Raw genomic sequence first — 22,837 nt, 5'->3', positions numbered from 1 at the left:
CGAGAGGTTTTCTTTTTTTTTTTGCAGAGGATAAGCACGGCAAGTGGCGATGGAAAACATTACTGCTACCCTCATTTCACCTGTGCCGTAGACACGGAGAACATTCGCAGAGTTTTCAATGACTGTCGAGATATCATCCAGAGAATGCACCTCCGCCAATATGAACTCTTGTAATCGTTCTCACCGTGGAGCCTGTGGTTTTAAATACTTTGCTACTTTTTTCTGTCTCTTTCCTCTGTACTGCTCCACACAGGGTGGAACATCCCCCACAGCGCACTTTTTCTAGGCTTCTACCCTTTTTATTTTGGTATTTTTGTTCAGCGAGGATTTTTCCCCCCAACGTTTCTGTTTATGAGAGAAGAGGGCATTTTCTGTCCTTGTTTTGTTTCACACTTTAGGTTTTGTTTTTTTTTTAATCATTCCACTAAACCAGTGCTGCTCACTCCCCGTAACTAGGAAATCTTTTGGCCTTTTATCAGAGCATAGATTTAAGCTTCTGCAACTCATGTATCCTTAGTAAATCTAGCACTTCTCACCTTCACAGACACTTTTATAAAGGCGGGATTATAAAGTAGCCTCCAGATCTAACTTCACATATGTAGTGTGCCCCCCCCACTGTCAATTCTGCAGCTTTGCCAGCTGAAGAATTCCTGCACGCCTCTTTCTGCAAGGCTAAGCATGCAATGGGCAGTTGCTTCTCATATCCCCTCCTGCTAAAAGAGACTAATGCTCATAACGTGACCACATTATTAAATCGGGGGTACAGTTATACTGAATACTGCAAGATCACCCTAAATTCCTTGGGGGCGATATTGGCATCTTTTAAAATGTGCCTATAATATACATAAGTCTACACATTCTGTGGACCGAGCTAATATATTATTGATTCACTAGGACCTGGTGACATCCTTGCAGAAGGGTGCACGTCATGCTTAAGTTCTCTTTGATGTTTCTAGTGAACTAATGGACTCGTTGGCTGTTGGTTCATTTCACCAAATGGAAACCCTTTTACGTGCATACATTGTGGAAGGGGGATGTGGTTCCTGTAACGTCCGTGCTGTAAAGCAGAGATCGAGCTGTGCCCATCTTAATCAGCAACCTCCACCATATTGTGCTGTGATCGAGTCTGCAAAAAAGTTTGCAGGCGGTTTCAAAAAAAGAGTGGGTTTGACAGGTAGTCGTTTTTATTTTTCAACGAGAAGGCATAGCAATCCTCAACACACTCCTGATTTATTAAAAAACTTTACTATTGCATAGCTAACTGTGGAGAACCCCAGACTGAAAAAGGCAGAGATAACCTAGAGATGAGATGTCCTGAGAGGCAATATCAAAACAGTTTTTTGTAGTTTTTGTTTTTGTTTTATATCACAGACTGCACCTTTCTAAAGTTCATGTTAATAATCGTTGATATATATAAAAAAAATATATATAGATATATATAGAGAGAGAAATAAATTATATAAGGATCTACATATTTTACGAGCAGGGAACGATAAAGTCTTCCCTCTGGGGTAAGGATGAGGAGTGCTGATTTCAATATAATACTGACTGAACGGTCTGATTTCTACAGAGAAGTGACAACCATTTTTTTTGAACAGTAGCTTTGCTATAAATGACTCTCTGAACAAGAAAGGTTTAATACCATTCCACTAAGCCTTAGGCTACCTCTGTTCTTTTAGCTTTTTTTTTTTTTTTTTTCCTTATGGGCTTTGGCCCTTGCAAATTGTACCCATCTTCTAGATGGCACTATGCTCAGACTTATCCCTGTGTGGGTTTACTTTATTATTTTATTAGAGCTATTTTTTTTTAACATGACACTGAAGAGTACTTGATGGAGGAAAATTGAAATAATGCACTTTGTATCAGGTTAAAAAAAAAAAAAAAAAACTACAGAAAAAAAAAAAACTGTCGAGGAACTAAACACACAATGTAGCAGCACCAGAAATATTTATTCATGTCACAAGTTTTAGCATTTGTTGAGTTGCAGGTCAACTGGTAAAGTGACCTCTGCTCTTTCCGCCTTCAGGTGAAGGGGGAAGGCTTGTATGACATTGCAGAGCAGTGGGCTGCAGGCCTTTTTGTGACACCGAGAAGTTTAAAGAATGTTTCTGGGACAGTACATAGACTAGGTAATGAAGAGGCAAAAGTTTAAGCAATTTTTTTACCTTTTATTTTTATGGTGTATTGTGGCTAAGTGTTTCTGCACACCTCAGGCATTCAAACTGCAGCTGCTTTCAGCCTCTCACGTCAAGGCAGAAAAGAGAAGAAAAAAAAAAAAAAAAGATATAGAAAAAAAAAAAAGAAAAAAAATTTACCACCCTCACTGATATTATACGTTCTGTCCACAGATGATCTTTTTAGCCTTAGATCATTACTGGGCGTTAGTCCTCTAATATAGATTTTTTTTTTTTCTTTTTGATTTTGTTTAACTGCTGGTTTATTATAATGTACAGATGTAAAATGTAATATTATTTTGTACAACTTTATTGAAAAAAATAATACTTGTAGAAGATCTTTGTGCCTTGATTATGGCTGTACCTGTAAAATGAGCTAAGATGTAAGTATGTTTTTGATTGCGCTGTACAGCTTGATGTCAAAACTTGCCTGCAGCTGTGACTGCGGGTAGGAACTATCTGTAGAATTTAGTTTTTTTTCTGGTTTATATAAAAAAGAAGGAAATGCTCTTTAGTACAAAAAAAAAAAGAAAACTAAAAAAAATATATAAATTATGCAAATTAACCACTTACCTTTACAAATAAGGTCCTACAATGACCAGTTGTTGCAGCAAACATGCCTTTTTTTTTGTTCTTTTTTTTCCTTCTGTTTTTATGTGCAGGCGCTGGAGGAAGTGGAGAGTCTCAGCTTTAAAACAAAAAAATATTGGAATCCATTTCTCTTGTTCATAATTGCAGCCTAACTGTGTTTTCAGTGGGAACCAAGGATTTGTTTAAAAACTTTCTTTTAGAAAACATTTTGATCATTTTTTTTTTTTTTGCAACATGGATCTAGCATTCACACAATTGCTACAAGGATACTGTGAATGTTTGAAGGAAGAGATATATATACGTTGGCAGCATTGGGTAAAGCTTTCCTACCTTTATCACGGCAGCAGCGGCTGTCGTTGTGCTGGGTGGTTAAAATGATGATGATGCCGATGAGGGGGAAGCAAAAAAAAAAAAAGGTTGAAATCTTTGTCTAGCCTGATAAAAATTACAAGATGACTTTTTAATTTCTCTTTTAATAAAGAGACACATTAGAAAGCTGGTTTATTTTAAATATTATAGAATTGATATGTGTGAAATATATTTCTCAAACTTGAATAATTTATGCAAATGTTCTCTAAAGAAGTTGTGGTACAATACTCCAATTATATATAGTATATATTTATATATAATATATATAATTTCTTACACGAAGCAAGAACTGCTGTAGCAATAAGGCATGTCCTTTTTAGTAACTACTACACTGCTTTATATTTTATACTTAGGTGTTTTCTGTATGTGAGTCTAGATTCTTTGTCAGAGATAACATGTACATTGTCTAAAAGTTACTGTTGCAATAACAGCGGTTACAAGTCTTTCTAGGCTACATCACTTCAGATTTGTTGATTTTACCATCTGTTCTCATTCACTGATGTAGCTGGAGGGGTCACGGGGTATTTTACAGGCAGTGGACACTAAAAAAAAGTCTAGAAGATGAGCTTAAACCGAATCTAGATCACAAAAGACCGATGCGATGAGGTCTCTGGCCACAAGGTCTTTTTGACAAATTCCTTTTTCTATATGTCACACGCTATGTATCATGTTGGTGAACATGAGCCTAATAACCTAGACAACTAGATTTCCCTGGCTGCACCGCTATAAAGAACTAGGACTGCTTAGTACCCACACAAGTTACATTTTAGCAGGATTTTTTTTTTATAAAACCTGCCAGTTATTTTAGGTTGAAGTTTTAACCAAATTTAATATACACCGTATCAGCAACAACATTTATTCTACCAAAAACGGAACTCTGACTGAGCATAGATCTTCAACCATGAAGAAGGAAACGGTGCCCGTTGGATGTTCCGGAAGCCCTGCCATCCTGGACAGATACCGGCTGTGCTGCAGGTGATATGGCTATTACATCAATGAAGAAATTTTTTTTCTTTTCTTAATTTATAGGTAACAGTCACATATTGTACAGGTACATCATTTAATAAATATATATTTGTAAAATCCACTGGTTTATTGTAGAGAAAAGAAAGTTCAGAACAGAGTTGGCATATGATGCGTAGCAGACGCTCACACAGGCTTTTGTTTTGTGGTGTCAAAGGATTTGGAAAAACTCAGAGGCAACAAATAAATGGCTGCACAGAGACCCAGCAACGCTCCTGCTCCACAGTAGGTGTAGATGACCGTGTCCTCTGTCGGAAGAAAGCATTTTTCAAGAGAAAAATCTTCGGCTGTGATCAATCCCTGGGAAAGAGGAAAAGCAGACATTATCTATAAAGAGGTTCAAACAGAAACAATACATTTGAATTTGCCACAGGTAAAGCTGCGGACTCCCCCCACCATGTATTGTTTATAGTCTCCACCTGATATTGAGACCATAACTCTTTAGGAAACCTTGTAATCGATTCTGAAACTTTCACAATGTCTACTACTCTCAAGCACAGAAGTAATACAGATAATGCCATCACATGTTCTCCGAGGAGCAGCATAGGTGGGTTTGGAGGCTGGCTGACAACATGACAGCTTATGTACAATGCTATAAACAATCCAGGTCACTGGAGTAAGGCCGCCCCTGCAATGACCATTGCGGCTCACCTCCTCCCGGTGTCTTCTCTGCTCTATGTACCAGCTGGTGCGTCAGCCGTGACGTTTCTGTGCGGGCCTCGCACAGAAATAGGACCTGCCATGATTTGTTTACCGCACGGGTTTTCACGCTGTCAAAATCATGGCTGTCTGCATAGGATTGCATTATCTAATGCAATCCTATGGCACTGGGCACAGGCAGAAATTCTGCGGGAAATCCCACCGGTGTGCAGTAGGCCTTACTCATGGTGGTATTTTGCAGGTAGAAGACACTAGTTCTGTAGTTCACATTAAAGACCCTCCTGTAATCTAGGAGCATGCTGTCTGCACCAAGACTGGTTTTACATAGCGTTTTTGTGATTCCGGCACTGGTTTCCATCCTGTATGTTAAAAACTGCATGGGAGCGGAATCCAGGACTGAAACTATGTGAAATAGAGGGCAAAAAGGTCTCCATCGCACACCCTTGTCAGTCTTTTACAATAGAAAAGCGCAGATGGTGTAAGACGACCGAAGAGGCCAACATCTCACATATGTGCATTTATGGTGAAGTCCTGGTTTCCATCATCACACAGTTTTCTACATGAAAAAAAGGAACAAGTACTGGATTCACAAAAACATAATGTGAAAGCGCCCTGATAGGTTGCCTTGTCTGTTAGTTACTCATCGCAGCCAATCGAGTAGGTTAACCTTGTAATACATGTTACCGGGTTATTTATGGTTTCAGGAACTAAAACTAGGCTTTTTTTAAAATCTAATGTACCCCCTGTATAAATTCCTCATGGTTTTAAGATCCCTGGTTGCTGTTATTCAATAAGATCCTTCACTTCATTCTAGTGCTCATCTGCCTACAGTCCATTTGACTTGTTGCAGACCATCACATGCCTAGGATGGATTTAAAAATCATGAAGGATCAATACAGAAAGTATGTAAGAACCCTATAATTTATACAATCCTTCCGCTTATTAACTGTAATAACCCTTTAAAGCTTTTGTAACTTATGAGATGGTAGGATTCTCACTCACTGCTCCAGAATGTAGGTGTATGCATGGCCAGCCGTAAGAAACTATAACCACCAGTATCATCTCCAGCATGGACGAGAGAATTGCTGTGATACGCACAATGAGTACCCATAATTTTAGTATCTTGCATAAACCGATGGCAGTTTTTAAAGCATTAAAACAATATATTTTGAGTAATTTATTACCTTAGTCTTAAATTCAATAGTAGTCCTTGTAATACCAATCTTTGTTTAAAATTTTGTGAATTTCTTATGAGCTCTGTTTGCTTAGATAGAGCTCTGAAGCCCCTGCATAGGCATAGATTTACCACCAGAGGGAGCTTCAGATGCTCACTGCCTGGTATATACACTGAATTCAATAAAACAGCAAGCACTCTTGCTCCCTCTGGTGGCAGCTGAATGTATCCAGAATATGATCATTTTGGACCTCGAATTGACATGCTATGACCATAGTTCACCCCTAGGCTGTCTGTTTTAGTGATTATATAGATATGTAATTTAATCTCCACTCACAAGTTGTGGGCATGCTGCAGATTGATAAATTCACATGAAACAAGATTTTACTGCATATTTTTTTTGTGGCTTTCTAGGCTATTTTAGCGCAGGAGTTTTTAATCTAGGTTGATATGTCTACCATTTAATATAATGGTGATACAGAATGTTAAAGAAGAGGACCGCTGTGCTGTATCAACAGGAAACTCTGCTTTCCCGGTTCAGACAGGGAGCCAGTATCTCAGCTAGGAAAAACCCGCAAGAGCAAAAAAAATAAAGGGAACCTGTCATCCAGGGAGCTGCAGACAACAGGCTCTGGTGACAGACATGCTGATTGTAGCACTCTGTCACTTCAATCGGCTTGGTAGTTTTGCAAATCTTACTTTTCAAACTTTGCAGGGCCCGATTGGAGAAGAGTCCAATGAAAATCATGCATATTCATATACACACCCAGTCCTTCTCATCCCTCCAGATACTGACGGGTAGGCCTTTCTGTGCAGCCATAGGAGGATGGGAAGTGTGTGTACATGAATATACATGAGCTTCATTGGACTCCTCTTCCAGTCCAACCCTGCAAAAATTCAAATGTAAGATTTGCAAAACCACTAAACCCATCTCTATAAATAACAGCCTGCTGCAATCATTGTATCTGTCACTGAAGCTGGAGTAGCTATGATGACCTGACAGATTCCCTTAACAGTAAAAAAAAAAAAAAAAAAAAACTAATATAATAAACATGAATTTTTTATTTATTTTTAAGTGCATTAGCCTATTAATGATAGTCTGTAGCGCAGAATGGATACCTGCATCAAATCCTAAAGCAGCACCCTTGCTGGCCATCCTCCTTCTCAGCAGTGCCCATGTATCCTGGTTCTTAGCCTTTTTTACAGCAATCGTTCATGGGCATTTGTCCTTTCACAGCTCTGCATCGTCAAAGTTGCAGTGCCAGTAAGGTTAAAGCGACCCTATCGTTTTGGGACCAAATTAGGTCCTGCGACCAGAGGAGGAGGGGTGTATATGGCCTGACTGGTTTCTCCATCCCTCCTAATTCACAGATTCCAGGTCCTGTTTTTGGTTTTCCAAGATGGTCAATGCAATCTTCAAACTAATCTTCACAGTGCCTTAGTAGTTAGACTAAGAATGCATTATGCGTACTAGTTTTTTTTTCTCTAGCGCTTATATGCTGTGCTTTGAAGAATATGAGATCTATAATCTATAATTTTATAGTTCATGGGATGTACGGGGAGGCGCGGCGCGGCCTATGCCTTACTTTACTCCAGCAGTTCTGGTAGGAATAAGGAAACTGTCAGAGGCAGAAATACATTTAGACAGTAATGACTGTTATAATGGGGTCCAGTGGTAAACTAGTCATCAGTGGCAGGTCACAGGTTTGCAATCCCTCCTGAAGCGTGCGATCCTGAAATTTCATTCCTCCACCCAAATACCCCAATTTGTAGTGACTTAAGGTATAAACCTAAATGTTACTAGTTTTCTTCCCTTTTGCTTTTGTCAATGATTAGGTTCCAGAATTAGCAGATTAATGTCTATACTAGCCAATTTATAATAGAGTAGCCCACCCCCATTTATTCCATATTGTGGCCCCCAACAAGTATGCTTAAAGTACAATAAAAGTCCACTCCCACTCCACCTGTATTTGCAGCAGTTTTCTCCTGATCTCACTGTGAAACTAATGCATTTCAGTGGTAACTCCCAAGTTCCCCAAAGACATAACTCCGACTATGATCACCTAAATAAATTGAGGCCACTGGTCTCCCTGCTAAAATTATCCCCGAAAAAAAAAAAACCAACTGTGGGCTGATGAATCCGTTATGAGCTTAAAGGGTCCGCTTTCCTTGCAGCAGTTCATCCCCTTCAGGAGCACCAGGTAGAGCGGCAAATGATATAAAGTATGAAAGAGCACAACGGGTGATACCTGCAATTTATTTTTATCTGTGAAGGCGAAGAGGACCACCTGCATCCCCCATCTGCTGCAGAATACTGGCATAATTATACAGTGTGCGGAAGGGGAGTATCATTTGCACCTACAAGTGCTTGCAGTCAAGGGGCATGATAAGGATGGGTACATACTCCTTGCCCACAGAGAGCTCAGCATGCGGTCCCTGCTATCACAAACGATGGATTTCATGCTCACATGAAATACATAATTCAGCAGAAGAGCAAACGATGGTAGGATTTACACACAGCAATTATCGCTCAAACGCCATCGTTTGGATGAATTTTGAGTAATAATCATCATATCTAAAGGGGCCTTATGTTCTTCAGCTCCTCCTCTCTGAGACCACCACACCTTAGCAAATATATCAGTCGGAGGAGGGACAAAAGCATATAGAGCCACTTCCTACACTTTTTTTATCACTGTTGGGAACCACTAATAAATAAAATTTAACTTTTAATAAATAATTAATTAAAATAATGCGCAGCCTAAATATGGTTCAAAAAATTTTTCTATGCAATTGAGAACCGGGGTAGTGTTGTATTCGCACAATCAGTCATAGATTAATAGTTCTTGGACTAGTATGGCAAACGTTCAAGATAGTCCAAGATCTGACAGGTGATACGTATATCGCAGCTTATACACTGTGATCACCAATATGTGAGCTTTATTGGATATAGCTCAATTATCCTCAGGCATGGCTCTTGATGCATTGAACCATGTCTGTTGAGATCCAATAGAGCTCACTTACGTCAATTGTAATTTATTAAGTCTAGAGCCAATGGTTATATATGACTCATATAGAGCTCTATAGAGAGTGGGAGTGCATGTATTAGAGAGCACTCCATTCACATTCAACTGTAGTGTTATCAGTCATACATTTGTAGCTCTTGGACTGATATGGCATATATTCACACCAGTCCAAGATCTGACAGATAATAGGTATATGACAGCTTATATGCTGTGATCACCAATTTCTGAGTCTCCGTTGGATATAGCTCAGATAACCACAGACATTGTCATTGATGCAATAGACAATATCTGTTGAGATCCAGTAGTACTCACTTATGTCACTTATAGTTCTCTAAATTTAGAGCCAGTGACTATGCCTAACTCATATAGAGCTCTGTAGAAAGTGGGGGTGCATGTATTGAAAAGCACTCCATTCACAGTGAGCTGTTGTGCTAATGTGCGTTACCCTATCTGGTTGTACAGGATAATATCACTAAGCATAGTAGCTATGTTGTGATTAATGCCTTCCAGATTTGTAAGAGAGCTATATTTTCTGCCCGTGATTTCTAGGCAGAAAAAAGCTCTTCTTAGAAAAAGAAAAAAATAATAGGAGGAATGGGATATTTTTTGTTTTTAAATTATCCCATATTCCTCATTCATTAGAGGAGATGCTGTCTAAAGTTTCAAAGTCATCTCCTTTTGCCTGCCACCAACGCGTTTCCGCAATAAGATATAAGCTATTGCTTCATCAGGGTGGTTGTTAGAGGAGGACAAGCATGCAGCCTCTCGGCTGTAAAGATCTGAGCATAGATGGTATGTGGCCCGTTCTCACGGGTATATAAGGCCAATTCTGCTTGATGCAGCAGGGATAGGGACATACTGTAGAGAGTTCATGGATACGTTTGGTGTAACATTAATGCAGGTATAAGTACATGGGTATACTTTATAACTCATGTCTTCTACGTTTGTATTTCCCACGACTGCATGTACTCTCTTCTTTATCTATTCCTTATAGATTCCCTGTTGCTACATATATGTCTTGAGGCTTGTTTTAGGTATATAAGGAGACATATGAGGCATTAAGGCATTCTGATGCAATGATTGGTGATGTAATACTCTCTGGTTGTGTAATGAACAAATGCAAATGTATGTCCCTATCCCTGCTGCATCAAGCAGAATTGGTGTCATTAAATCTCATCAAGAGTACTGTGAGCTAATTATGCTCTGAACACCTACATTGCGAGTCACACACTGCTTGGTTTAAGCTTTATAGATCACAAATAAATGAGAACACGAAATCGTTTAAACATCAGCCCTGTGGGGAATATAAGTCTCCAGAACGGCGTCCGGCCCCCTCTCCTGCTGTCCCGTGCGCTCCGTTACCATGGCACCGTCGCGCCCTCCGTGTCAGCCGGCGGCGCTCTCCGCTGGTTGGCAATGGTTGGCAAACGGGCCTTGGCGGCGAGTGCGCATGCGCGGACCGCCGTAACAACGCGATACTTCTCAGGAGGTGTGTGTGTGCTGCCTGCCGTTCATTGGCTGCAGGGGACGCTCCCCCTGTTAGGGTGGGCGTGGCTTTGGCCTTATATACCCGTGAGAACGGGCCACATACCATCTATGCTCAGATCTTTACAGCCGAGAGGCTGCATGCTTGTCCTCCTCTAACAACCACCCTGATGAAGCAATAGCTTATATCTTATTGCGGAAACGCGTTGGTGGCAGGCAAAAGGAGATGACTTTGAAACTTTAGACAGCATCTCCTCTAATGAATGAGGAATATGGGATAATTTAAAAACAAAAAATATCCCATTCCTCCTATTATTTTTTTCTTTTTCTAAGAAGAGCTTTTTTCTGCCTAGAAATCACGGGCAGAAAATATAGCTCTCTTACAAATCTGGAAGGCATTAATCACAACATAGCTACTATGCTTAGTGATATTATCCTGTACAACCAGATAGGGTAACGCACATTAGCACAACAGCTCACTGTGAATGGAGTGCTTTTCAATACATGCACCCCCACTTTCTACAGAGCTCTATATGAGTTAGGCATAGTCACTGGCTCTAAATTTAGAGAACTATAAGTGACATAAGTGAGTACTACTGGATCTCAACAGATATTGTCTATTGCATCAATGACAATGTCTGTGGTTATCTGAGCTATATCCAACGGAGACTCAGAAATTGGTGATCACAGCATATAAGCTGTCATATACCTATTATCTGTCAGATCTTGGACTGGTGTGAATATATGCCATATCAGTCCAAGAGCTACAAATGTATGACTGATAACACTACAGTTGAATGTGAATGGAGTGCTCTCTAATACATGCACTCCCACTCTCTATAGAGCTCTATATGAGTCATATATAACCATTGGCTCTAGACTTAATAAATTACAATTGACGTAAGTGAGCTCTATTGGATCTCAACAGACATGGTTCAATGCATCAAGAGCCATGCCTGAGGATAATTGAGCTATATCCAATAAAGCTCACATATTGGTGATCACAGTGTATAAGCTGCGATATACGTATCATCTGTCAGATCTTGGACTATCTTGAACGTTTGCCATACTAGTCCAAGAACTATTAATCTATGACTGATTGTGCGAATACAACACTACCCCGGTTCTCAATTGCATAGAAAAATTTTTTGAACCATATTTAGGCTGCGCATTATTTTAATTAATTATTTATTAAAAGTTAAATTTTATTTATTAGTGGTTCCCAACAGTGATAAAGTTTGTTCCAGTGGGAACTTTTCTGCCTCAGTGATAAACACTTCCTACACTTTGTCCCCGTCACACAGACCCAAAGGAGGTGCCAATTTTCAGCAAGCACAGAATGAGGTGCGTTACCTGATTTTACTGTCCCACGTGTCCATCTGACCAGGACGCAGTTGTCACTCCTGTTTCAACACATACCACACAGTTTTACATTTTATCTAACATTTAGGGATCGCCAGAAAGGGTGGTTATTTTTGGGGAGCAAATGTTTGTGTTTTACCTATTTTCCTGTAGGCTCAATTCGCATTTGGTTAGTATTTTACATCACTGTGTGTAACTGAAAATCAGGACTTTTCTTTGTTGGCTCCATTTTTGGTTTAGCTTCCAACTATTGATGATATTGACCTACTGCTGTCTGAATAGGGTCTTAGTTTGTGTATCCAAAGTAGGAAGGAACTTTTGGGGGGAGGAGGAGGGTGTTTTTTTTAAATTTTATTATGCCTTTATGATTCTTTTCAAGACATTTCTTGCACAAATCAATTCCAGGTACTTAATCGCTCACAAACTAATCTTTAGGTTTAAGACAATTTATAATGCAGTAGCCCCACATCTGCCTGTTTCATAATATAGACCCCAGCAAATTTTCTTGAAATTCAAGAAAAATATTCAAAATTTAAGATGTGGTTGGTCAAGTAAAACATTAGCCTGTCCTTACTGGGGCCACCAGTATGGCCTATGTCACGTGTTTTTTTAGAAGTCATGTGGTTTGTGCATTTCAGTACTAACTAGTGAGTCCCTCCAAGAAGTGCGCCAGACTAAGATTGCTGAAATAAATTGTGGCCCCTAATTTCCCTCCCAGATGAAGGAATAATTTTGGTCAGGGATGTACATATTTAATGAGTTGATAAATGCATTAAGTAGGACCTACAACACATCAGTATTTGTACACACTGTCACAAAAAAAAAATGTATATATCAGGTGCCTCCATGGAGGAGGAGTTTTGCTTTAAAATTTGGCAGGCAGTTACATCTCAGGCAGATATGCAAATAATTAGAGTTGTGGCATGATAAGATGAACGGTCTTATCACTCGAGGCCCTAAAAGTGGTTCTAACCTTGGCCTTAAAAAGGACTCTCAGAGGCTACTCGTGTAGAGGACCTCTTAAGGCCCATTTACATGGAGCGATGATCGCTCAGAATGACAGTTTGAGTGACAGCTTTAAGCGCTCATTTTCATAAACGATTAAGTAGCTACTCAGCTACTTAATAGCCATTAGCGTGCAAATAAAGCCTTTAGCTGAATGCAGTTAATAGCTGGAGGGCTCTTATCTGCTTTCAGTTCCTTTGTTCTCAGACAGGAAACAATGCTATCAGCACTCCCCCCGCAGGGAATCTCCTGATAAGATCGCAAGACAATTTTTAGGTTGGCCTGAATTTAACAATCAACTAGCAGTGCACAAAAAGTACACGATGGCCGAGTGTTTGAGCAATCATCGTTGCGTCTAAACGATCGCTTTTTAGCGATTTTTGAGCGATCATCGCTCCATGTAAATGGGCGTTTAGAGTTCGTTGATCACTAGACACCTTTATGATGCAATCAAAGAGATTTTGTCCGATTAACATAGCATTATTAGAATGTACGAAACTGCATGGTTACATTTACAAACTGCCCACCCCTAGGCCGTTCTCACCAGACTGTTAGGGAGTGTTGGGATCGTGGATGCATGAGGACAAGCCGACAGGGTGACTGGGCTCAAGAGGCCCTTGACAGATCACCATAGCAAGAAACATCTGGCAAAGCAGCTCCAACTGTTTTGTTGCCCGTCTCCAGGAAAACCTGGAACTATCGTTACAGGTCCCTGTATCTGTCAACAACATTTACAGGCACTTGGCGTAAGGAGATTTGGTCTCACAGCACCTATTATCTGTACTACCTTTGATACCAGTCTACAGTCGCCTCCATTTGCAATGGTGTCATGAACGACGAAACTGGACTGCTACAGAGTAGAACCGGGTTGTCTTAAGCAACAAATCCTAGTTTAGGTTGGGCACTAATTACTGCCATGTTCCTGTCTGAAGACCTCTATTCTGCCTTTGCTGTGGAGCAGCACACTGCCCCCACTGCTGGTGCGATAGTCTGGGAGGATCATCGCATAATAGGCCAACTTCAATAGCCTACAAGTTTGCACAATCTAGAGGCTCAGTTACAACTGTGGACAGTTATGGCGCAGGATAGCCTATGGAACCTGCCCATATCACATCTTGTATCCAAGCTAGAGGTGAACTCGAGCCTCCCTTCAAGAGGTACATTTTCCAAACTAAATTTATCCTTTTACTGATATTTTACTTCTTTATATCAACGTTACAATCACAACTTTTCATTCGACTCCAAAAACTCCTTCTAGGGGATGAATTTTTTTTTTTTTTTTTTTTTGATTGAATTAGATTTCATGCATTTTAGTAACAATTTAAAAGGGTTCTACAACAACTGACTTCTCTATTGTGCGGCTAGCTGATAAAAAGTCTGATCAGTGGTGGTCTCACTGCTTAGACACAACCAACCTTCCCCACTGATCCTGGGAACAGGAAGACCTACGTCCCCCTTTCCTTCTCACTGCACCCCCCACAGTGAGGACGAGCTTGAATGGAGCAGCGGTTGTGCATGTGCAGCGCCACTGTTATTAATTTGGAATTGGACTACCAGAGTAAGCCAAGCACTTGTAATCAGCTATTTCCATCAGCCCCACTAAAATAAACAGAGCAGCATTGCGCATGTGCAACTGCAAGTCCTTTCACTCTAACGCCACTGTGGGTGGGGGCAGCGAGGCCGCAGTAGTAAGAGGGGGGGCAGCGGTGAGATCCCCAATTAGATTTTTATTATCTATCGTACAGATAGCCGATGAGTCAATTGTGGTACAACCCCAGTAAAGGGATAATTGGGGACTGTAAAAACAACTACAGTAGTGGAGTCAGAACAGCCACTTCCGTCTGAATTCAGTGGCATTGCTTAGGAGCTGGCTGTGAACCCTTACATGCTGCGATCTACATAGATCACGGCATGTTTAGTGTTAACAGCGAGACTCTCTGTTCTTATCCATCTCTGCTGTTGCAGCGGGAGGTCGGCTATCAGCCCGCGACATTTGCAAGATGTAACTTGTTACGTTAAGTACCACCCTGCCAGGACGTAAACGTATGTCCTGTGGCATGAAGCATGGGGAAAGCAAAAGAACTGGCAAAGGCTCTGCAAAGAAAAGTAGGTACCGTAGTTCAACTTTATAAAACAAGGAAAGGATAGAAAAAAAATATCCAAAGATTTAAAAATACTAATGAATTCTGTTTGAACTCTATTAGCAGAACCCATTATTTTGCACGTTTTTTTTCAGAGAGCCACAATCCTGTAGATAACGATTTCGCACACAAGTAACAAGAAAAGGTTAGAAAGAGAAAGTCACAAGTAACTTCTGCAGTCGTCTCTGACCCAGAGCAGTGTGCGAGTTCAGTATGGATAATGAGATACTGCAAGGGAACCTGTTATGTTCTACCAGTACCATTAACCAAATTTATGGGTTGATGGAACAGGTGCCACAGTGCCCGTGGATGTACTTTTTATACTTTGCTGTTAGAGGACTTCTCTCTGCATGCATACACAGTGTGCGCATGCACAGGAAGCGGAGAAGATTCTGCTCTATACCCCGGGCAGCGGCGTTCTGGGCTGACAGCGAAGGAACAGGAAGCCAGGCAAGTATAAAAAAAAAAAAAAAAAAAAAAGAAGTACACCCCTGGGACTTCACAACACCCGTCCGAGTAGCATAATTTGCTTTTTTTTTTTTTTTTTTTTTTTTAAAGCCCCAATTGTGTAAAAAAAATTGTGTAATAAAGTTACACCTATATATTCCCTACAGTGACGTGTGGAGTCAGATCTCAGCCAAGATACAGTTTCCTCTGCATTTGAATTTAGTGTTTGCAGAAAAACCCCACACCCTATATATTACAGCATGGAATCTCATTAAAACTAATGAAATCCGCATCTGAAGTCTATCTCAAATTGGCACAAATTCCATTTCAAATGCACAGTGAAAAACATCTTGTGAACATGGTCTTAAGTGACCCATCGGTGGTATCACTAGCAGCCAGCAGGAGTATTGCTGGGGTCTTAAGAGATTAGTGGCGCAATCTTCAAGAATTATGTTCCTCCTCCTGCACAGTACTAATCCCCCTTTGCTCCCCCTCTTCAGTAAGTGCCCTCCTTTGTGCCCCCCTACAGTGATAGTGTCCTCCTTTGGGCCCACACACAGTGTTAAAGGGGTTGTCTCGCCAAAGCAAGTGGGGTTATACACTTCTGTATGGCCATATTAATGCACTTTGTAATATACATCGTGCATTAAATATGAGCCATACAGAAGTTATTCACTTACCCACTCCGTTGCTGGCGTCCCCGTCTCCATGGCTCCGTCTAACTTCAGCGTCTAATCGCCCGATTAGACGCGCTTGCGCAGAAGGGTCTTTTGCCTTCGGGTCTGTCCGGCAGCAGCGGCGTTCTGGCTCCGCCCCCTTCTACGTGTCATCGCGTAGCTCCGCCCCGTCACGTGTGCCGATTCCAGCCTCCTGATTGGCTGGAATCGGCACACGTGACGGGGCAGAGCTACGCGATGCCGCGTAGAAGGGGGCGGAGCCAGAACGCCGCTCGTACCAGACCGAGCCGAAGGCAGAAGACCCTTCTGCGCAAGCACGTCTAATCGGGCGATTAGACGCTGAAGTTAGACAGAGCCATGGAGACGGGACACCAGCGCAGGGAAGGTAAGTGAATAACTTCTGTATGGCTCATATTTAATGCACGATGTATATTACCAAGTGCATTAATATGGCCATACAGAAGTGCTGAACCCCACTTGCTTTCGCGAGACAACCCCTTTAAGAGCTCTCTCCTGTATTACAGAAAAGGCTGTAAGAACCTCTCCCAACAGCAAAGCCTGGATCTGACTCCTCCTACACATGACTGATCATGACATCAAAGTTCCTTCAGCCCTAAGGGTGCCTGCACACGAACGGAATTTCCAGCGCGTTATTTTAGGCACATTATCTGCCCCAGACCGCAGCCAATATACTCCTACGAGGATCCGCAGTTGTCCCCAGACGGACGGATTTGTATCGCGTTTTTTCACGCGCGTGAAAAAATCTGCGACCTGTTCTAATTTGGGTCGGATTCTGCGCGCGAAGCCTCCAATACAAGTGAATGGCCGCCTGCACACGAGCGGAAATCCCGCCGCGGGATTTCCACCGCTGAAAGTTTGCATAGGAGTGCATTAAAATACGCACTCCTATGCAGACAGCCGCGGTTTGGCCGCGCGAAATCTCGCGCGGCAAACAAACCGCGGCATGTCCTAATTTTCTGCGGCAGCCGGCACATGAAAGAGCCGGGGCCGCCAGGCGCGGGTGAGTACGCGCTCGTCCCTGCAGGCGCTCGGGTCGGATCGCGCGGCGAGAATTCTCGCTGCCGGATCCGACCCGCTCGTCTGCAGGCGGCCAAAGGGTGCGTTTTTTCACGCAGTACATCCGCAGTGCAGCTGCGGATGGAGTCACTGGTTGCTATGACTACCGGAAGTAGGCATGCTAGGAGGCGTCCCAACACAGCAGAGCTTCACAGGCAAATTTGTAGAGGGAGATAGGTAGTATTTCTTGCCAATGCAGGATGTAAGAATGCAAAATCTGTAGTAACGAATTCCTCTTGTGAATTTTTTTGCAGTGACTGAAATAAAGTCACGCTGGAGACGCGCCCGAAAAAAGTTACATGGATCAACCATGCCCACAAAGACATCTGCTCACCGGGTGAAAGCATGTTGCCAGAATAATTTAACGGTGCTCGCACAAGCAAGAGGGACAAAACGGAGTCTGGGTGTTGGTTTTTAAGCTGTTTTCCAAGGAATGGGCAGTTCTCTAGGGGTTGGGTTTACAATAAGGGGTGTCTGCTGGTTTTTCTGCGCGTTTTTTTCCGCAACACATCCGCGTATATCCGCGCGTGATTTTTCACGCATCCGCACCTATCCACAAGCACATTTAGGTACCATACGCGCGTGAAAATCCGCTAGCGGAATCCGGAACGCTCATGTGCAGGCGGCCTAAGGCCTCATGTCCACGGGGAAAATCAGATCCGCTGCAGATTCTCCATGTAGAATCTGCAGCGGGTCCCTCCTGCCCCGCGGACATGAGCGCCGAAAATAAGAATTTAAAAGTATTTACCATCCGGCGCGGGCGGAGAAGATCAGCTGTTCCTCACGGCCGGATCTTCATTTTCGGCCGGCGGATGAATTCCTGACGCCGGCGGCACGTCGCCGGCACGTCGCCGACGTGCCGCGCGCATGCGCCGGGCACATCCGCCGAGCCGAAGCAAGGAAGATGCGGCCGTGAGGAACAGCTGACCTTCCCCGCCCGCGCCGGATGGTAAATACTTTAAATTCCTATTTTAGGTCTCCCGCGGATCCGGACGGCTTCCATAGGCTTCAATAGAAGCCCGCGGGAGCCGTCCCCGCGGGAGACCCGCACGAAAATGGAGCATGGTCCGGATTTTTCCATGCTCCATTTTTTTTTAAATCCCTTTTATTGACGATCCGCGGGTATTTATCTACCCGCGGGTGGTCAATGCATCCCTATGGGATGCGGATCCGCATGCGGGATATCCGCTGCGGATCTTAAATCATATTTTGCCCGTGGACATGAGCCCTTAGGGTGCCTGCACACGAACGGAATTTCCAGCGCGTTATTTTAGGCACATTATCTGCCCCAGACCGCAGCCAATATACTCCTATGAGGATCCGCAGTTGTCCCCAGACGGACGGATTTGTATCGCGTTTTTTCACGCGCGTGAAAAAATCTGCGACCTGTTCTAATTTGGGTCGGATTCTGCGCGCGAAGCCTCCAATACAAGTGAATGGCCGCCTGCACACGAGCGGAAATCCCGCCGCGGGATTTCCACCGCTGAAAGTTTGCATAGGAGTGCATTAAAATACGCACTCCTATGCAGACAGCCGCGGTTTGGCCGCGCGAAATCTCGCGCGGCAAACAAACCGCGGCATGTCCTAATTTTCTGCGGCAGCCGGCACATGAAAGAGCCGGGGCCGCCAGGCGCAGGTGAGTACGCGCTCGTCCCTGCAGGCGCTCGGGTCGGATCGCGCGGCGAGAATTCTCGCTGCCGGATCCGACCCGCTCGTCTGCAGGCGGCCAAAGGGTGCGTTTTTTCACGCAGTACATCCGCAGTGCAGCTGCGGATGGAGTCACTGGTTGCTATGACTACAGGAAGTAGGCATGGTAGGAGGCGTCCCAACACAAAGCAGAGCTTCACAGGCAAATTTGTAGAGGGAGATAGGTAGTATTTCTTGCCAATGCAGGATGTAAGAATGCAAAATCTGTAGTAATGAATTCCTCTTGTGAATTTTTTTGCAGTGACTGAAATAGGCCGCCTGCAGACGAGCGGGTCGGATCCGGCAGCGAGAATTCTCGCCGCGGGACCCGACCCGAGAGCCTGCAGGGATGAGTGCGTGCTCACCCGCGCCTGGCGGCCCGGCTCTTTCATGTGCCGGCTGCCGCGCAGCCGGCACATGCGCAGACCGTAGCCGGCGGCCGGGTGAGTGCGAGCCCCGCACAAAAATAGGACATGTCGCGGTTTGTTTGCCGCGCGAAATTTCGCGCGGCCGTCTGCATAGGAGTGCGTATTGTAATGCACTCCTATGCAGACTTTCAGCGGCGGAAATCCCGCGGGATTTCCGCCCGTGTGCAGGCGGCCTTAAAGTCACGCTGGAGAAGCGCCTGAAAAAAGTTACATGGATCAACCATGCCCACAAAGACATCTGCTCACCGGGTGAAAGCATGTTGCCAGAATAATTTAACGGTGCTCGCACAAGCAAGAGGGACAAAACGGAGTCTGGGTGTTGGTTTTTAAGCTGTTTTCCAAGGAATGGGCAGTTCTCTAGGGGTTGGGTTTACAATAAGGGGTGTCTGCTGGTTTTTCTGCGCGTTTTTTTCCGCAACACATCCGCGTATATCTGCGCGTGATTTTTCACGCATCCGCACCTATCCGCAAGCACATTTAGTTACCATACGTGCGTGAAAATCCGCTAGCGGAATCCGGAACGCTCGTGTGCAGGCGGCCTAAAGGTAGCTTTTTCTCTGCAGGCTGATTCAGCGCCCCTCCCCACTTGCTCACTACACCTGGAGCACATGCCCCTCCTGCGCCACCCCTCCAACTACACCCATGACTTCTCCATCTATTAGTTGCATTATGCAGCAGTAGAAATTATACTAAGGGTAGTATTAAAAACATCAGTTTTAGTGGATTTTTTTCCAAGGGTAAACAGGACTATTTATTATTGAGATGGTTTAGTGACTACCAGTCTATAGGGAATAGAGGCAGTCCAATCACAATGTACAAATAACTAAATAGACAGTACATACGTGTTTTTTTTTACAATTATTATTTTTTTTTTTATCTAGGACTGTAACCATGACAAGGGAGCCGTATACTGGTCCAGATGAGAGAAGGATTCACTATGGAATTCTGTCACCAATATGTTGTAATGGTTGATTTACTTCAACAAGTTCAAGAGCGGCCTAGATGACCTTCTTGCATATAAGATCACAAGTTGTGCATACTAGAGATGGGGCGATAATCTAGGGATACGTTCTGATTGCTATATTTGGAGCTGAAGAATTTTTTTTCTGCAGTATGGGGTAATTGGTGTCCACCTCATTTTTTGCTTTCCTCTGAGTAAAGGCAATGCTAACTTTTCTGGAACACAATCTCTTCAAGCCTGAACATTCTATTAATTGGTGTAAAAATAAAGTAGATTACTAATTAAATACAAGAGGTCCAACGGAGTTGTGTACTAATTACACAACATGAGTAAAACTCACCATGATGAAGCTTGGGTTGTTTCTGTTCCTCCAGCTGAATGATGGGACACTGATCTCTGGTACATTACCATGGAGCACTCGGCAAGCGCTGTGCGTGTGACCACTTAAGATGAGTCTGGGCTGAATCAACCTCAGCAGCTACAAGAGAGAATCTTTATGACATCCAAATATTCAGGTTCAAAACGTGTAACAAATTTGCAGGTTGTCCACTCAATGGAAACATTATGGAATCAAAGTTTAGAATGACTGTTGGGTATAATACATCTTCTAAAGATATTCTCAGAATTGACTGGATCACTGAAGACCATTTCTGTCCGTTCCACAGAGCGAAATGATGCGACACCAGACATGTTCTGACACCGACCCATTCACACTCAGATCTATTGATGACATTATTGTTCCAAGGAACGCCGTCCTTCTATGAAGTCGTAATATGGTAGAGTGCATAAAGCCTTATTTGTACAACCTCTCCTTGGTTTGATGTTAGAATAAGAGGTGTTTAAATAAAAAAAATAAATACACCTGAGGAATCATTTTCCTGCAATCTTATCAATACACTGTAAAGATCATCATGTAACTACGGTACTAGCGCATGTTGACATTTCATCCATACAGAAGCCAACATGGCCAGCTATGGATCTTACATAATTACTCCCTTTTAGGGAGATGGGGGCTGTATTAAGGCCCATTTAGATAATTGCACCAAAAAAAACCAAAACGCTCAAATGACAGTTTGAGTGATCATCTAAGTAGCTACTGAAGAGTAAATGCATGTGGCCAGGGACACCGCCTCAATAGCTCAGAGAACAAAGCAGCTGTTTTGTATATGCAAACAGCTGCATTGTTCTCTGAGCTTTCAGCCAGTGTCCCTCCGAGAACTGCCACCGACATACCAGGTGAAAGAATACTATTAGTGTCGCCCGCTGAGAAAAATCAACGTGCGGCGCTGATAAGTCATCAGTGATTTCTAGCTTTAGACAACGGTTATAGCTCAAAAGACGGCTTTTGAGCAATAATCGTTGTGTCTAAGTGGGCCTTTAGTCTCATTACACTTTTCTTATAAGTAAGTCTGCTTAATGACAGCTGCCACAAAGTGCAATCTCCCTGCTGTACAGTACAGGAAGAGGTTTGTCTCTTCAATATGGCCACCACAGGGGAACATTTAGAGAAAGAAAGTAAATAGTTACAATATATAACCGCTGAACAATAAACCTGGGGATTTGTAGTCTGTAAAAGTGGGGGGGGAAAAACAAGAGAATTTGTCTGTTACATGTATACAACCAATATAAATTTGTGAAAAAAAGAAATAAAAGGTCAGGGCTGAACAAAGCCATCCAGACGGGTAACTCTGACCAGGTTTTCAATTGAAAAGCGTAAAATGATCTTATACAGGTTAACCACACAAGTGTAAAATAATCTCTTAAGTTTTGCACAATGCAATTTGCAATGGACCAAACCTTTTGGGAAGCATCCTGGGAAAGGACATCATATCTCTCTTTAAACAAAACTTTCTTTTCTTCTGGAGAAGCAGAATCTTCTTCCGTACATTCTGAGTCGCTCTCCCGATACAGAGGGTAATGCTGGAAAAAGAGAATATACAACTGATGCCACAAACATTTTTAGCTACATATAAAGGAGCCACTAAAGCTGGCCATGCACAGAACACTGTTCTAGTGTCAGACTATCCCTTATGGCATTGTCATCCAAGCCTACAATCTTCATAGGCCAACCATGAAAGACAAGTCATTCAGAAAAGGTCTGTTAGAAATCCCCATTGTATCCTTAACGTATGGCCAGCTTAAACTAAATGCTTGCTATGTGTCTGTCGAAAAGCTTCTGAAACAGTCAACAAAAGGAAGACTAAGAAAATAGGACTTAAAGATTGGCGGTGATGGTGCAACACCCCAAGCTAGAAACTTTTGATAGCCAAGTGGTGTAGAAACTTACGTGGCCAGCATATGAAAACGCGTTTTGGGGATAACCCCTTTGTCAGTTCAGTTGGTATTAGAGTATACCAACAATTGGCGGGTCCCAAAGAGTTAAAAGTGATCTCGTTTGCCTGCATAATGTGAGTCAGCCGGGACATCCAAGTTGACCTGACCATGGTTATGGATAGGTCCTAACACTAACAGAAGCTGCACTTTTGGGTCTAAGCCTCAAAATGGTAGTAGGATACCAGATTATATGGTCTAATTAAAGTGACTTGGGAAAGAT

At 42.8% G+C, this 22,837-nt stretch overlaps 2 protein-coding genes across 6 annotated transcripts in view; one reads left to right on the top strand and one right to left on the bottom strand.

The window, feature by feature from the left end:
• GNAL (G protein subunit alpha L) overlaps positions 1-2,526 on the top strand; it is a 238,693-nt gene extending 236,167 nt beyond the window's left edge. For both annotated transcript variants that reach the window (XM_066579529.1, XM_066579530.1), the window contains exon 12: positions 28-2,526. In XM_066579529.1, coding sequence (XP_066435626.1) covers positions 28-174 — 147 coding nt within the window. In that variant the 3' untranslated portion in view covers positions 175-2,526. The remainder of the gene's footprint in view (positions 1-27) is intronic.
• A 1,678-nt stretch (positions 2,527-4,204) lies between these two features.
• Positions 4,205-22,837, bottom strand: part of MPPE1 (metallophosphoesterase 1) — a 69,687-nt gene continuing 51,054 nt past the window's right edge. For all 4 annotated transcript variants that reach the window (XM_066579532.1, XM_066579531.1, XM_066579533.1 and 1 more), the window contains 3 exons: positions 22,081-22,203; positions 20,624-20,761; positions 4,205-4,457 (listed from right to left, as the gene is read on the bottom strand). In XM_066579532.1, coding sequence (XP_066435629.1) covers positions 4,284-4,457; positions 20,624-20,761; positions 22,081-22,203 — 435 coding nt within the window. In that variant the 3' untranslated portion in view covers positions 4,205-4,283. The remainder of the gene's footprint in view (positions 4,458-20,623; positions 20,762-22,080; positions 22,204-22,837) is intronic.

Source organism: Eleutherodactylus coqui, chromosome 9, assembly GCF_035609145.1.
Source record: "Eleutherodactylus coqui strain aEleCoq1 chromosome 9, aEleCoq1.hap1, whole genome shotgun sequence".
NCBI classification, from domain to species: domain Eukaryota; kingdom Metazoa; phylum Chordata; class Amphibia; order Anura; family Eleutherodactylidae; genus Eleutherodactylus; species Eleutherodactylus coqui.
The sequence above is the reverse complement of the archived record's forward strand: the minus strand, read 5'-3'. Positions and strand labels throughout refer to the sequence as shown.